The sequence below is a fragment of the Myotis davidii genome, unplaced genomic scaffold (assembly GCF_000327345.1).
Source record: "Myotis davidii unplaced genomic scaffold, ASM32734v1 scaffold492, whole genome shotgun sequence".
Taxonomy (NCBI): domain Eukaryota; kingdom Metazoa; phylum Chordata; class Mammalia; order Chiroptera; family Vespertilionidae; genus Myotis; species Myotis davidii.
In genome coordinates this window covers 1420638-1435408 of record NW_006284473.1, presented here as the reverse complement: position 1 = coordinate 1435408, position 14771 = coordinate 1420638, and the positions used below count along the sequence as shown (strand labels likewise).

Here is a 14771-nt window from a genome sequence, read left to right as displayed (position 1 = left end):
TGGAGCCATCCACCTTGTGCTGCAGCAGAGGGATGGTGAAGTAGACTGGAGATGTGAGAGCAGAAGCCAGAACTGGGGACTCGGAGGATAGAGCCCAGAAGGCAGATACCCCAAGCTTTCTGGGCTGAGTAATTCCCTCATGCAGCAGAAGACATATTTCTTACATAGACATTTGCTTTGCCTGGGGGGAAGATAGTTGACACACCCTATTGGAAAACACCTTTCCCAGAGGCCACTTAAGAGATTCTGTTGAAAAAAAAACTGTTACCCATCTGAGGATGCTTGCCTGGGGGGCAATTCAAGTTGGAATCCTATCAATCTGTAGGCAGAGGCAGTCTCTGGAGGTTTTGAGTCTTTGCCTGATCTAATTAGTCAGAAATAGCCTTTAACACTGTCTTGCACTAGAGATTGAGGGATATAGAGGATTTATCTAATACACAGTCACAAACCCAAACAGTCAGGCAACATGAGGAGACAAAGAAACAACTCTCAAATAAAGGAACTAGATAATTCTCCAGAAGAAGAGATAAATGAAGTAGAGGTAAGAAATGTATCTGAAACAGAGTTCAGAGTAATGATGATAAAGATGCTCAATAGCATGAAAAAAGATATAGTAACTATGAAAAAACAACAGTATGAGATAAAGAATGACATAATACAGATAAAGAACACATTGGAAGGAATACACAGCAGATTAGGGGAAGCTGAGGATCAAATCAGTGAATTAGAAGACAAAGTTGAAAATATCACTCAAACAGAGAACCAGAAAGAAAAAACAATTAAAAAACAGGAGGACAGCTTAAGAGAGTTGTGGAACAACCTGGAAAGTAACAATATTAGAATAGCAGGTGTGCCAGAAGAGGTAGAAAGGAAGAAAGGAACAGAGAATGTGTTTGAAGAAATAATGGCTGAAAACTTGACTGGCCGCCTGATCCCCCAATATTTCCAAATTATCTCATGTCTTTTTCTCTCATTTGTTGTGCAGCTCCTCTTTCAGATACCGAACCCTACTCCACGCAGAACGTGGAGGGAGTTTTACTCGACAAAATTTCCCTAACCCGGTAAAGGAAAAAGTCACACAAGTCCAGGAGGCACAGAGAACCACAAACAAGAAGAATGCAAATAGGCCCATGCCCAGACACATCATAATTAAAATGCCAAAAATTAAAGACAAAGAGAGAATCTAAAAGGCAGCAAGAGAAAGCTGTTACCTACAAAAGAATTCCCATAAGGCTGACACCTGATTTCTCATCAGAAACTCTACAGGCCAGAAAGGAATGGCATGAAGTACTTAAGGTAATGGAAAGCAAGGGCCTGAGACCAAGATTACTATATCCAGCAAGGTTATCACTCAAAATGGATGGTCTAATAAAGAGCTTCCCAGACAAAAAGAAAAAGGCTAAAGGAGTACATCACCACAAAGCCAGCATTACAAGAAATGCTAAAAGTACTGCTGTAATGAGAAAAAGAAACACAGAGAGAAACCTCGCCATACAGAATTAAAATGTAAGTGTCTGCCAATAATAGCCCTAAATGTAAATGAACTGAATGCTCTAATCAAAAGGCATAGGGTAGCCAAATGGATACGAAAACATGACCCAACTATATGCTGTCTACAAGAGACCCACCTAAAAACAATAGACACACACAGGATGAGAGTGAAGGGATGGAAAAACAAAAGACACAGAGAATGAGAGTGAAGGGATGGAAAAATTTTTTCCATGCAAATGGAAAAGAAAAAGAAGCTGGAGTAGACTTTAATAGACTTTAAAATGAAGGCTATCACAAGAGACAACAAAGGTCACAACATAATACTAAAGGGATCAATCCAAGAAGAGGATATAACCCTGGTAAACATATATGCACCCAATATAGGAGTACCTACATATATAAAAAAACTTCTGTAGGACTTTAATGGAGAGATTGACAATAATACAGTCATAGTAGGGGACTTTAATACCTATCTGACTTCACTGGATAGATATTCCAGACAAAAACTTAACAGGGAAACAGAGATTCTAAAGAACACACTGGATCAGATGGATTTAATTGACATTTATAGAACACTAGAGGCCTGGTGCATGAAATTCGTGCATTGGGGGTGTGTGTACCTCAGCCCGGCCTGTACCCTCTCCAATCTGGGACTCCTCAGGGGATGTCCGACTGCCGGTTTAGGCCAGGGATTGGGCCTAAACCGGCAGTCGGACATTTCTCTCACAATCAGGGACTATTGGCTCCCAACTGCTCACCTGTCTGCCTGCCTAATTGCCCCTAACTGCTTCTGCCTGCCAGCCTGATCACCCCCTAACAACTCCCCTGCCAGCTTGATCGATACCTAACTGCTCCCCTGCTGGCCTGGTACCCCCCCAACTGTCCTCCCCTGCAGGCCTGATTGCCCCTAACTGTCCTCCCTTGCAGGCCTGATGGCACACAAAGTCCTCCCCTGACGGCCATCTTGTGGAACCATATTGTGACCAAATCGGGGCAGCCATCTTGTGACCACATCGGGGCGGCCATCTTGTGCGAGGGCATGCTGGTCAATTTCATATTACCTCTCTATTATATAGGATATCACTCAACACCGCAGAATATATGTTCTTCTCAAGTGCACATGGATTATTCACAAAGATAGATCACATGTTAGGACACAAAACAAGTCTCTACAAGTTCAAGAAGATTGAAATCATATCAAGCATCTTCTCATATCACAATGGAATGAAATTAGAAATCAACTACAGTAAAAAAAAGAAATCAAAAACTTTCTGGAAACAAATGAAAAACAGACAACAACCTAAATATCTGGGACACAGCAAAAGCAGTCCTGAGAGGGAAATTCATAGCACAACAGGCATACCGCAAAAACAAGAAAAATCAGCAGCAGAAAATCAGTGGGGGCACCAGAACAAGGCGGGGTGCTGGTCATTGTCATCAGGGCAAGCCTCTGGTGGTTATTGAAAATTCTTTGCTCCTGTGTGCTGCAGCCCCACCTGGCACTCACACCTACTACTGGCGCCTGCCCTGCTTACTCCTGCAGCTGGAGCTGCTGCTCGCACCGCTGCTGGCACTTGGCACCGGCCCCAATCACTTGGCACCATCAGCAGGTGCAAGTGGAGGAGGGCTTCTCCACCTCCCTCTGCTTCTGAGGAGTGATCAGGGCAGCAGCCGTCACAACCGCTGCTGGCACCAGTCCCAATCGCTCCGCACTATTGGCGGCAGTGGGAGCGGGGCTGACAGCAGTCAGAGGACGTGGGGAGGCATCAGGAGGGACCAGGCAGAGGTGCAGAGGATGGGCCGAGACCTGCCCCTGTGCCCACTGCAGCCTCGTGGCCCACAGTTCCTTTATTAAAATAAAAACACTGCTTAGGTTGAAAGGTGATATAGTCTTCTTTTGCATACATACATACAAACATACATACATACATACATAATAAAAAGAAAAAGTCATGGTATTCAGTGGCTATATCATCCAATAAGTATAATTATCAGAACGTTTTCAGAATTGTGAATTTTGTTGTTGAGTCAGATTGATTTGGACATGAGAAATATCATGGTGTATTGGGGAATTTTCTCTCTCAGAAGACAGGAGAATAAAATTCTGGTTTTATCTTTGTTACTAATTAGTTCAATTCTGTGGATAAACCATTTTACCTTTTGAAATCTACTATTTTTTGTTTGTTTGTTTTTTTTACCAATCAATGAAAAGAATTTGACTGAGTTTATAGTGATTCTTTCCAGCAGGAAATTCTTTAGTGCTAATCATTTTTGTATTAATTAATTATTTATTCTAGGAAAAACAAGGTGTTTTGAAAGTTTTGAATGGCAGAAGGTAGGGTTCTTGGTGACCTAATTAACAGGAGAGCATTTGTATGCTCAGAAGCAAAGTATAAGACTAGAAGTTGCACTCAATGGAGTAATTAGGTGAACAAGAAGAAAGCAACAGTTTTACCTGCCTAATGTTCAAATAAAGTAATGAATCCTAATGGGGGCAGGCAGATCTCTTCATGTCTTATTAATAGGTGGCCAAACTGGCTCTTTTACACCAAACATCAATGGACCCTGCCCATCAGTCTATGTGAGCAGACTGAAGAAATTTTAGAGGTCTAAGATAGAGTTGGAACTTTTCCTTCCTCTCCATGGAGGAGGTAGACTAGTGCTTCCTGTGGTCCCCAAGTCAAGAGATCCAAAAGAAACACTGCTAGAGACTGGGGGAGTCAGCTGTAATGGGAGTCTGGCATCTCATTATCTGGTGAGATATATGCCCAGAGGACTTGCTGAATATCTTCTGTGTCAAATTGAGCAGAGGACAGGAAATGGAGAGATACAGACTGGAGAGATGGGGGAATGGCTGATGGAGAGGACAGCTGTGAAGAAGGAGTGTGCCTCACTCCCACTGTTTGCCACAGCAAGATGAATGCAATACCTGCAATTCAATGCTATTCCAGGAAAGAGAAACACACAAGTCAGATCGCTATGGGAAGAAGACTGAAAAATATCAAGCTGGAACGATCCTCCTATTCAGAGACTGTGCAGTTAGAAATCTCCACAAATGTCCTGTAAAGAACCATTTACAAAATAACCACGAGGAAGTAAGTAAAGCATAGGGAATATAATCAATAATATTGTGATAACTATGCATCTTGCCAATTGGGAACTGGAAATATCAAGGGGAACACTATGTAAAGTATGTAATTGTCTAACCACTAAGCTGTACAATTGGTTTTAGGTGTATTGGTTTCATGTGGAGAGAGAGAGAGGCAGGGAGAGAGGTACTACTATAGATATAGTATTTGTCAACTTTGTAAAAAAACAATAAGATAAAATTGTTGACCATCATAATGATTAGAAATTTTATAAAAATTGACATTTACAACCAGGTAAGCAAGTCACTTTTAAGCCCAGAAACTAGTATAAAGCATTTATATTTTACTTTTACCATGGCATTAACTTTTATAAATTATTTTAAAGAAACTGATAGTTTAATTTGCTTTGTATTTCTTAGAAACAACACAGATCCTATTAGAAAAATATATTGTAATGATCTATTTTTCAGACATAAATGTCCTAAGTATTAGGTGGATGCTGTAGATTCCAGAGTTATGGCCTAAACTAGGAGCATCTTGACTTTTGACCCAGATGGGTATATCTGTAAGGGCCAGTGGACAAATCATGCTTCAATGAACATCTGGTGAGGTTTCTGAGAGCAACTTGGTTGGATTAACTGGGCAGCTGGAAGTCAAGGCCATAACCCTGACTTTTCTGCAAAATGTAGCATGGGGACAGTTGGGGTATGAAAAGATAGTAATTAGAGAGGAGGGATAATTTTGAATATAGAACATCACAGTACCACTAAATTTGTCCATCTGCCTTTACCAGGAAACTTAACCCAGGTCCTTAGGAAGAAAGGGACAAAAATGAACTAACCCAATCAGATAATAGATGCAATCCCTTAATGAGGGGACCACGATGAGAGAGAAGCAATAACACAAACTAACGTATTTTGTGGTCAAGTTGAAGTTAGTTCAAGAAACACTCAGTTTCTATTGTTCATGAGGTCCTGTGCTAGAAACTAGGGCTTAAAAGATGAATAAAGTGCCCTGGATGGTGATTCTAAGTGGTTAGAGCATTGGCCTGTGCACCAAAGGGTTGTGGGTTTGACTCCAGTCAAGGCTCATACCTGGGTTGCAGGTTCCATCCCTGGCCCAGTCAAGGGGCATGCAGGAGGCAACCAATCAATGTGTCTCTCTCACATCGATGTCTCTCTTTGTCCCACCCTGTCTCTCTCCCTCCCACTCACTGTAAAAAAAAAAATCAATGAAAATACCCTGGAGTGAGGATTAACAAAGTAAATAAATAGATAGAAGATTAATAAAATGAAGTTTAAAGCTGTGTGTGAGGGGGGCTTCAAGATAAAGTGTAAAGTACAGAGACAAAGAGCAAAGACTCAGAGAAGAGAAATAGTATGGTGTCCAAGGAGAACCACAAGGAGTTCAGTAATAGTAAAGCAATGGTTTTCTACCTTGGCTGCACAGTAGAAACATCTCATGAACTTAAAAATATTGCCCATGCCCAGACCCCACCTCAGTCAGTAAAATCATCTCTGGAGCAGGGTGGGCAGGCATGTGTCATTTATAAGCTTCTGAGATGATTTTCATTGCATTTGGGTTGTAACCCACTTTTCTGGTCATCAAGTGTGAAGTAAGTCTTTATGACAGATGGTATAGTTCACCATCTGTAACTCAGGGCTAAGAACACTTACCTTGCCTAGTCATCAGGTTGTTATGAAGATATCTGAATGTTGCAATGCATTTGAAAATGCTTTGTAAACTCCAAACCCCTATAAAATGCATGATATTATTAGCTCTTCTGCAAGACTGACAGCCATTTAACTGTAGAGAATTATTAATCTTTATGTCTCCACATTTCCAAGCATAGGATCTGCCACATCGATGTCTAATATATGTTTGTTGAATGGGTAAATAAAAAAATAAATCAGCTAGTTGGTTTGGCTCAGTGGATAGAGCATCGGCCTGCAGACTGAAGGGTACTGGGTTCGATTACAGCCAAGGGCACATGCCCGGGTTGTGGGCTCGATCCTCAGTAAGGGTTATACAGGAGGCAGCTGATCAATGATTCTCTCTCATCATTGATGTATCTATTTCTCCTCTCCCTTTCTCTCTGAAATCAATAAAGAAATATATTTTTAAAATAAAAATAAATAAATCAACAATGCAAATAAACACACACTGGATCTTGAAACAGAAAAAAGGACTGGAACAGAAAAAGTAATTAATGCAAAAGTATATCTGTATTCTTTATGTTCAAAGGGAAGGTTTATAGAGGAATATGAACTTATGGAATGATTCACATTAAGTGATTTATTGCTACTTTCAATCAAAATGTGAATGAACCTTAAAAATATGTGCAAAAACATGTCCTGATTTTGAGTATTCCAGCTGAGAACTTAGCTTAGTGTGTAGAAAATTTAAACAATAGGACATTTCCAGAAAAAAATCAGTATTTGAAATAAAAGCACAGTGGACTTCTTGGAAAGAAAACACATTTTCTTTGGACTTTTCCACTTTTATTTCTTATATAGTCCGATTTTGAATAAAATCACATGAGGGGTGTGTGTGTGTGTGTGTGTGTGTGTGTGTGTGTGTGTGTAATGAATGTAGAAATTTCAAAGATGTTCAAATAAAATAAATTTGTAATCCAAAAATGATTAACAAGTTTTAAATTTAATAAAAATCTTGCTTGCTTAATCAGTAGATGAGGAAAGGCAAAGAACTATAAATGCATTATATTTGTACTCGGCTCTTTGTGATTTTTAAAGAAATATCATAAAAAGTATCTTCACTGCTGGTGTCAAAGAAAAGCTAATCTTTTAGTGCTTTTCCTGCAATTTTGACTTTCTAACTGACTGGTCACTAGCTCATTTTCCTTTTGCAGCTGGTATGCCCCAATTTATCAGCTTCATTTTCCCCAAAGAGATTTTGTACACTTCTACCCAACGTTAGAGGAGGGCATGTGAGCATGAAAGATGGTGAGGGGAAAATAGGAGTAGAAACAGCACTCCCAGATAGGTGCCAACCATAATAATACATTCTTCACAGTTTAGAATCAAACAGGTGTCCATATCTAATTATCCTGTGTTCCCAGGATAATTTTGTTCTGGGAACACAGGATAATTCATGCATAGCTTTAGCAATTTGACAACCAGATGGCAATAACAGTATTTCAAGTGGTATCAAATTTATGGAGATTCATTTGAAAATAAGGGAGCATGATAAGCAGACAGGAGGCAGGAGAGTAGATCCAAGTTAGCAGGCCAGGGTACAAAGCAACCTTCTGTGGTGTCTCTTATCCAAGTAGGGAGATGTCAGTATAAGAAAACCCAAGGATTTGAAAGTATGAAGCAGAAGACCTGCCCTTGTCACAGTGATGGTCAGAAGGCTTGCCGCCAAACTTCATCCAATGTCTTTTACATATGCCTAATGACAGGAGGCAAGATCACTTTTTCAAGGAATACTATTTCATGGATTAAGAAGTTTTGCTCTAGCGCTGGGTTAGAGTTTGTTGGTCCATGTAGGCTAATCTGCAGATAGTTAGCAATTCATTTTACAAGCTGGATTGAAACTAAAGTGGATGGGAGTTAACATGTTATTCCTTAGCCTTACTTATACCCTCAATATCTTTTATTAGTATTATTGTAATGGTCATTTACTCAGTCTGCCTTCTTCCAGTCCATCTCCACAGTAATCTTCTTAAAAATGTTAATCTAATTACTAGTATATCACTCTTTTAAAATCCTTTAGTGTGTCCCATTACCATGATGTTAATTCAAAATACCTAAGTATTGTATATAGGGCATTTGCACCGATTTCTTTTCCAGCTTTTTCTCCTACTTTCCCTTTCTTTAATCATAGTAAACTGCCCAATGTCCAATAACTGCTCCATGCTCTTTCATGCTACCATTCTTTGGCTCTTACTACTTTTCTATGTTTAGAATATTCTAAACTGCTGAAATTCCACACATTCTTCAAGGACTGGCTCAAATCTTATTTCTGAGAAGTTTTTGCCCACCCTTCCAAACTAAGCTTTTTTTGAATACTTTGCTTTGCCTTCTTTATTGACATTTTCATAAGACTAAAATTTCGAATTATATGTTTGTCTGCTTCATTAATTTTTTTTATCTCATCAAAGGCAAGGAATCCGATTTGTCTTGTTATCCCAAGTACATAGTGTATTCTCAAAAAATTTTTGTTGAGTAAATAGATAAATATATCATTTGGAATTCAGTTTGATTCAACATAATAAACATTTGAAATATATGACTCATAGAAGATAGTGGATTTTTTTGTTGGCTTCATACAGTGGTTCTCAACCTTCTGGCCCTTTAAATGCAGTTCCTCATGTTGTGACCCAACCATAAAATCATTTCTGTTGCTACTTCATAACTGTAATGTTGCTACTGTTATGAATCACAATGTAAATATCTGATATGCAGGATGGTCTTAGGTGACCCCTGTGAAAGGGCCGTTCGACCACCAAAGGGGTTGCGACCTACAGGTTAAGAACCGTTGGCTTCATATGAAGGAAATTTTTGGACAGGTAGTCTAAGGCTGTATGATGGCTTCGTGTCGGCATCAGTGTCACAAGAGACTATTAAATCTGCTACATATGTTCTGGGAACTGAGCTGTGTCCTCTCCTGCCAATTAATATGTTGAAGCCCTAACCCCAATGTGTCTGTATTTAGACATGGGGACTATCAATACATATAAAAGCCAAGCAACTGGAATGACCAGAATGACCAGTCACTATGACCCACACTGTTGCTGGCCAACTGGCCCGATGGGGGCAAGGCCGGCCAACCAACCTCCCATGGCCCCTCCTCCCAGCTGGCCTAGCCCCCGATCGGCCACCCACACCCTGATTGGGGATCGGGCAAGCTGGCCAACCTCCTGAAGCCCCTCCCCTCGACTGGCTGGCCCCAATTGACCCTAATTAGTATGGGCCAGCTGGACCTCATCCTTGCACAAATTTATGCACTGGTCCTCTAGTAAGAATATAATTAAGGTTAACAACTGAGGTCATAAGAGAAGAGACATCATATGATAGGACTAGTGTCTTTATAAAAAGAAATACCAGCATACTCCTCTTTCTCTACCCTCTGACCACCGCGCACTCCCTGTAAACAAAGAAGAGGTCACATGAGAATACAGTAGAATGGCAGGCTCCTACAAACCTATGCTGACCATGCTGACACCCTCATCTTAGACTTCCCAGTCTCCAGAACCATGAGAAAATAGCTGTCTGTAGTTTAAGCCACCCAGTCTGTGATGTTTTGTTATGGCAGCTTGAGTTAATTAAGGCACCAACTTTCTAGATTTCCTTCTGGTATAAGATGGCTGCTGAAGCACCAGTGATTACATCTGAGTTCCAGGTAATAACAAGAAAGAAGGGGGAAAAGAAAGAAGGGCAAGAAGTTCTACAGTGATCCTTTAAGAAGATTTTCAGAGATCCACCTTGTACCTCTTCCATCCCTGGCTTCAAGGGAGGCCAAGAAATGCCAATTTTTTAAACCAGAATAAAATCAGGGTTATATTTATGAGGAAGATGGGGAAAATGGATAATAGGTTGGTGCTTAGCAGTCCCTTCCACAAATGTCTGCAATTATAGATCCTGACAGTTTTGGCTTTTGGATAGAAAGTCTGTGTTCTGGCTAAAGGGAGGTCACTGATGCTGCACTGCATGTGTAAAATGACTTGTTATTTGGGTATCATAGACAAAGACCAGACAATCCAAATGGTTAAGTACAGAATGTTTCAGATGCAGTGGTTAAAGGGTTCGGTGACACAATGTTTTACTATAGTCGTGGAAAGACTTTTGCAAGTATATTCTCTTTTTCTCCCAGCCAGGAGAATCTCAACTAGGCATTCCCTTAAAAATGAGAATTCATCCTGGACATATCACTTCAGAAATGGTGATTATTCAGTACTCACCAGAATCCATTTATCAAAGTTAGCAGATCAAGGAAATTACAAAAGATCAGAGTAGAAATAAAAGAAACAGGAACCAGAAAAGCAACAGGAAAAATCAACAAAATTAAGAGCAAGGTTTTTTAAAAGATAAAAAAAAAAAATTGACAAAACTTTAGTTAAAGAAAAATGACTCAAATAAAATAAAAATAAAAGAAGAGACATTACAACTGATACTACAGAAATGCATAGGGTCAAAAGAGATTACTATGGACAATTATATATGCCAACAAATTAGATAACCTAGAGAAATGAATAAATTTCTAGAAACATACAACATACCAAGACTGAATAAAAAAAATAGAAAATCTGAACAGATCAATGACAATTAAAGAAATTGAATCAGTAATAAAAAATCCCCTAACACAGAAAACCACAGGGCCAGATGGTTTCACTGGTAAATTCTATCAAACATTTAAAGAATAAATGCCAGCCCTTTTCAAATCTTCTAAAGAACTGAAGAGGAAGGAACACTTCCAAACTCATTCCACAAGGTAAGCATTATCCTGATATGAAAGCCAGATAATGATACTTCAAGAAAACTATAGATTGATATCCCTGATGAATATAGATATAGAAATTCTCTATAAATATGAACAAACCAAATTTAATAAGTCATTAAAATTATTATGTACTATGACCAAGTGGGATTTATGCTTGAGATGCAATAATGGTTCAACATACAAAAGATTATAGCTATAATACACCACATTAACAGGGTGAAAGATAAAATCATATAATTATCTCAATAGATGCAGGAAAAGCATTTAACAAAAATATAACATCTTTTCATAATAAAATTCTTCAATATATTGTGTAGAGAAGGAACATAGCTCAAAAGAAAGGTTGTATCTGACGAATCCACAGCTAATATTGTACTCAATGGAGAAAAAGAAAGCTTTTCCTCTAAAATCAGGTACAAGACAATAGTGCTCTTTCTCACCTCTCTTACTCAATATAGTACTGAAGGTATTAGCCAGAGCAATTACATAAGACAAAGAACAAAAGGCATTCAAATCGGAAAGAATTAAAATTATTATTTGCAGATGGTATGATCTTATATATAGAAATTCCAAAACACTTAATCAAAAAATTGTTGAAACTAATCAAATTCAGTAAAGTTGCAGGATATAAAAACAAATGTACAGAAATCAGTTGCATTTTTATACACTTACAAGATAATATCTGAAAAAATAAATCATGTGGTTCACAACAGCACCAAAAACATTAAAATACCTAGGAATAAATTTAACCAAGGATGTATCACCTCACACCTGTTAGAATGGGTATCATCAGGAAGACAAGAGACAAGTATTGGTGAGGATGTGAAGAAAAGTGAACCCTATGCATTATTGGTGAGGATGTAAATTGGTGTATCCACTATAAAAAATAACATGGAGGTTCCTCAAATATTAAAAATAGAACTACCATATCATCCAGCCATTGCACTTCTGGGTATATATCTGAAGAAAACAAGAGCACTCATTCAAAAAGTTATAGGCACCCCCATATTCATTGCAGCAATATTTCTTATTTTGGGGCAAGGTAAGGAAAGAACCTAAGGGTCTGTTGGTGGATATATGTATAATGAATGTCTCACACACACACACTGGAATATTATCCAGCCATGAGAAAGAAACAAATCCTGCCATCTGTGAAACATGGACAGACCTTAAAAACATTATGTTAAATGAGGTAAGTCAGAGAGAGAAAGGCAAGTACTGTATGATACCACTTATATATGTGAAATCTAAAAAAAGCCAAACTTGTAAAAACAGGGAGTAGAATAGTGGTTACCAGAGTCTGGGAGGTGGGAAAATAAGAGAGATTGTTTAGGACACAAACTTGTAACCAGTAGATAAATAAGTTCTGGAGATCTAATGCATAGTATATTCATTATAAACAACAATACAGTATTATCAACATCAAACATGCTAAGAAAAAGAATCCACTTAGGTAACTCAAGCTGTGTTATACCACCCTGATCTCAAAGTTAGATGGACTACAGTTTCTCAACTTCTGGGGTAAGGCACAGGAGTGAGAATAGGGGACAGTCAGACTGGGTGTGCAATATCAGGGGATTCAATCTTCAGAACTAGAGAGGTGGAGGAGGATGGACCGCTGCAGTCCAGTATTCTCCTGATATGGTTTTCCAGGTTTGAGTACCAAGAAAGCTGTCACTCTCCTGGAATTCCAAATTAACCACAAAAAGCCAGAGTACTCTCTATTAAATTGCAGTGGACAATCACCACTTTGTAGCCTGACCTGAACAGTTTAAACTGGGAAACCTGAATCTTGGTATTCCTGGCTGGTTCAGTGTCATTTCATTAATTTTTAGCAATAATACAGTTATGAAATACATGCAATTCCACATTTTATCCAGTTAAAGATTTGGATCTCCTTATTGCACTACTGACCAGGTTAAACTGTTTTTACACCACCACCTGAAAATGGAAAGGAAATACCATTCATCAGTGTCTGTTGTGCAACGTGTTGGGTCTGAGGCCCTCTGCCTACCACCTTGACTGGCATTTTACCACTAGAGACCTTATTTCATTTGATAAGAACTTTCCTTTAGAAGGTAGCTACTTGGGGGTTTAAGAACTTTGTCCAAGGAAACCCAAAGTGCTGGTAGCTGAGCCCATCTCAACCACATGGCTTCATTTAGGCTAATAGGTGTCATTTGTTGAACAATAACTATGTACCAGCCCCGTGGTCTCCACTTCACATCTATCATGCTTATTTACTCTATAAAGCCACATTAGTTCTCTATTATTCCCCTTTTACAAATGAGGGAACACTGAAGGATTTTGTAACTGGCCCAAGCAGTCAAGTAGTAATTCATACCAATTTTGTTTGACTTTGAAGCCTGTATTCTTAACCGTATGCAAAATTTAATAACATCGAAGGAGGAAGCATATTGTCATCATTTGGAGTTTGAGCTCTAGATATGGGTTAATAGCCTGCATCAGCTTGTTACTAGATCTGTAATACTGTACAAGTTACTCGAACTTTCTATGTAGCAATATATTCCTTTACCTGTAAAATGGGGATATTAATAGTACATACATTCTATGTTGGGGTGAATAATAAATTATAAAATCCCATTACTCTCCAAGGCACTCTCTGGCATCACTTTCCACAATGACCTGGGGCCCTGCCCGTAGCTATTTATTTGGGAAAATATATGCTAAATTCATTTATGATGAGGTTGTCCATATTAACTCACTCTGTTACTAAGTCAGAATAATTTTGAATACTGTGATGCTTTAGCAGGTAGTTTAAAGCAATAGAAATTTACATTTCAACAGAAATATCAAGTGAGAGCCAATATATAATCTAGACAAAAGCAAGAGTTTAATTAGAACGCCTCTCAGTTTGGTGGCTGGTTAGGATGGCGATGTTAGGGGTGGGATATGCGAAAACATCAGTGGTGGGGATGAGAGTGGTGAGCTCAGTCTGGAGATGCTTGGCTTGAGGTGATTGCAGGGCATCAGGCAGAGTGGCAGCAGGTAGGCATGGAGAGTGGCTCTAGCTCAGGACAGATTGCAGAACTGGAGACACAGATGTGGAGGGTAGGGATGCTGTGTACCTTGAGTTATAAACTAACCAAAGTGGGTGGTTGCAGAACCCAGGCATTTGGAATGAGTATATAGACTGGAGAAAGAACAGGACAGCATGGGGAAACCTTGTCATTAAGAACTGGGTAGAAGAAGAGAAACCTATGGAAGAATCCAAGAAGGAAAAGCATAGAGCAGTGGTTCTCAACCTGTGGGTCGCGACCCCTTTGGGGGTCGAACAACCCTTTCACAGGGGTCACCTAAGACTATCAGAAAACACATACTTTAAATGGTCTTAGGAACCGAGACACCTTCCTCTATCCGTCTACATGCTGGTCCGCCCACATGCAGATACACCCACATACGACTACCCGGCGTGATGTCATCATTGCGCCAACCCCATCACATACACCCCATACAAATACAGGTGTGTGTAACAGGGTTGGTGCCATAATGTACTTATGCAGACCAGTCACACATGTGTAGAGAGCAGCTACTGTGTAGAAAGCAGCTGCTGTGTTGAAAGCAGCAGAATTGGAGGTAAAACGACACTTCATGAATTATAATTACTGGGTAAATGTAAAATCATGTACTGTAAAATCATCAACTACTGCAAAAAAAAAAATCTGTACCATGGGAACTTAATCTGGATGCTGATTGGTCTTTTAATAT

General features: G+C 39.2%; 1 protein-coding gene across 1 annotated transcript in view; it reads left to right on the top strand.

The window, feature by feature from the left end:
* The first annotated feature begins 4341 nt into the window (after positions 1-4341).
* LOC102775189 (zinc finger BED domain-containing protein 5-like) overlaps positions 4342-14771 on the top strand; it is a 14428-nt gene continuing 3998 nt past the window's right edge. The window contains 1 exon segment of the mRNA XM_015572157.1: positions 4342-4553. Coding sequence (XP_015427643.1) covers positions 4342-4553 — 212 coding nt within the window.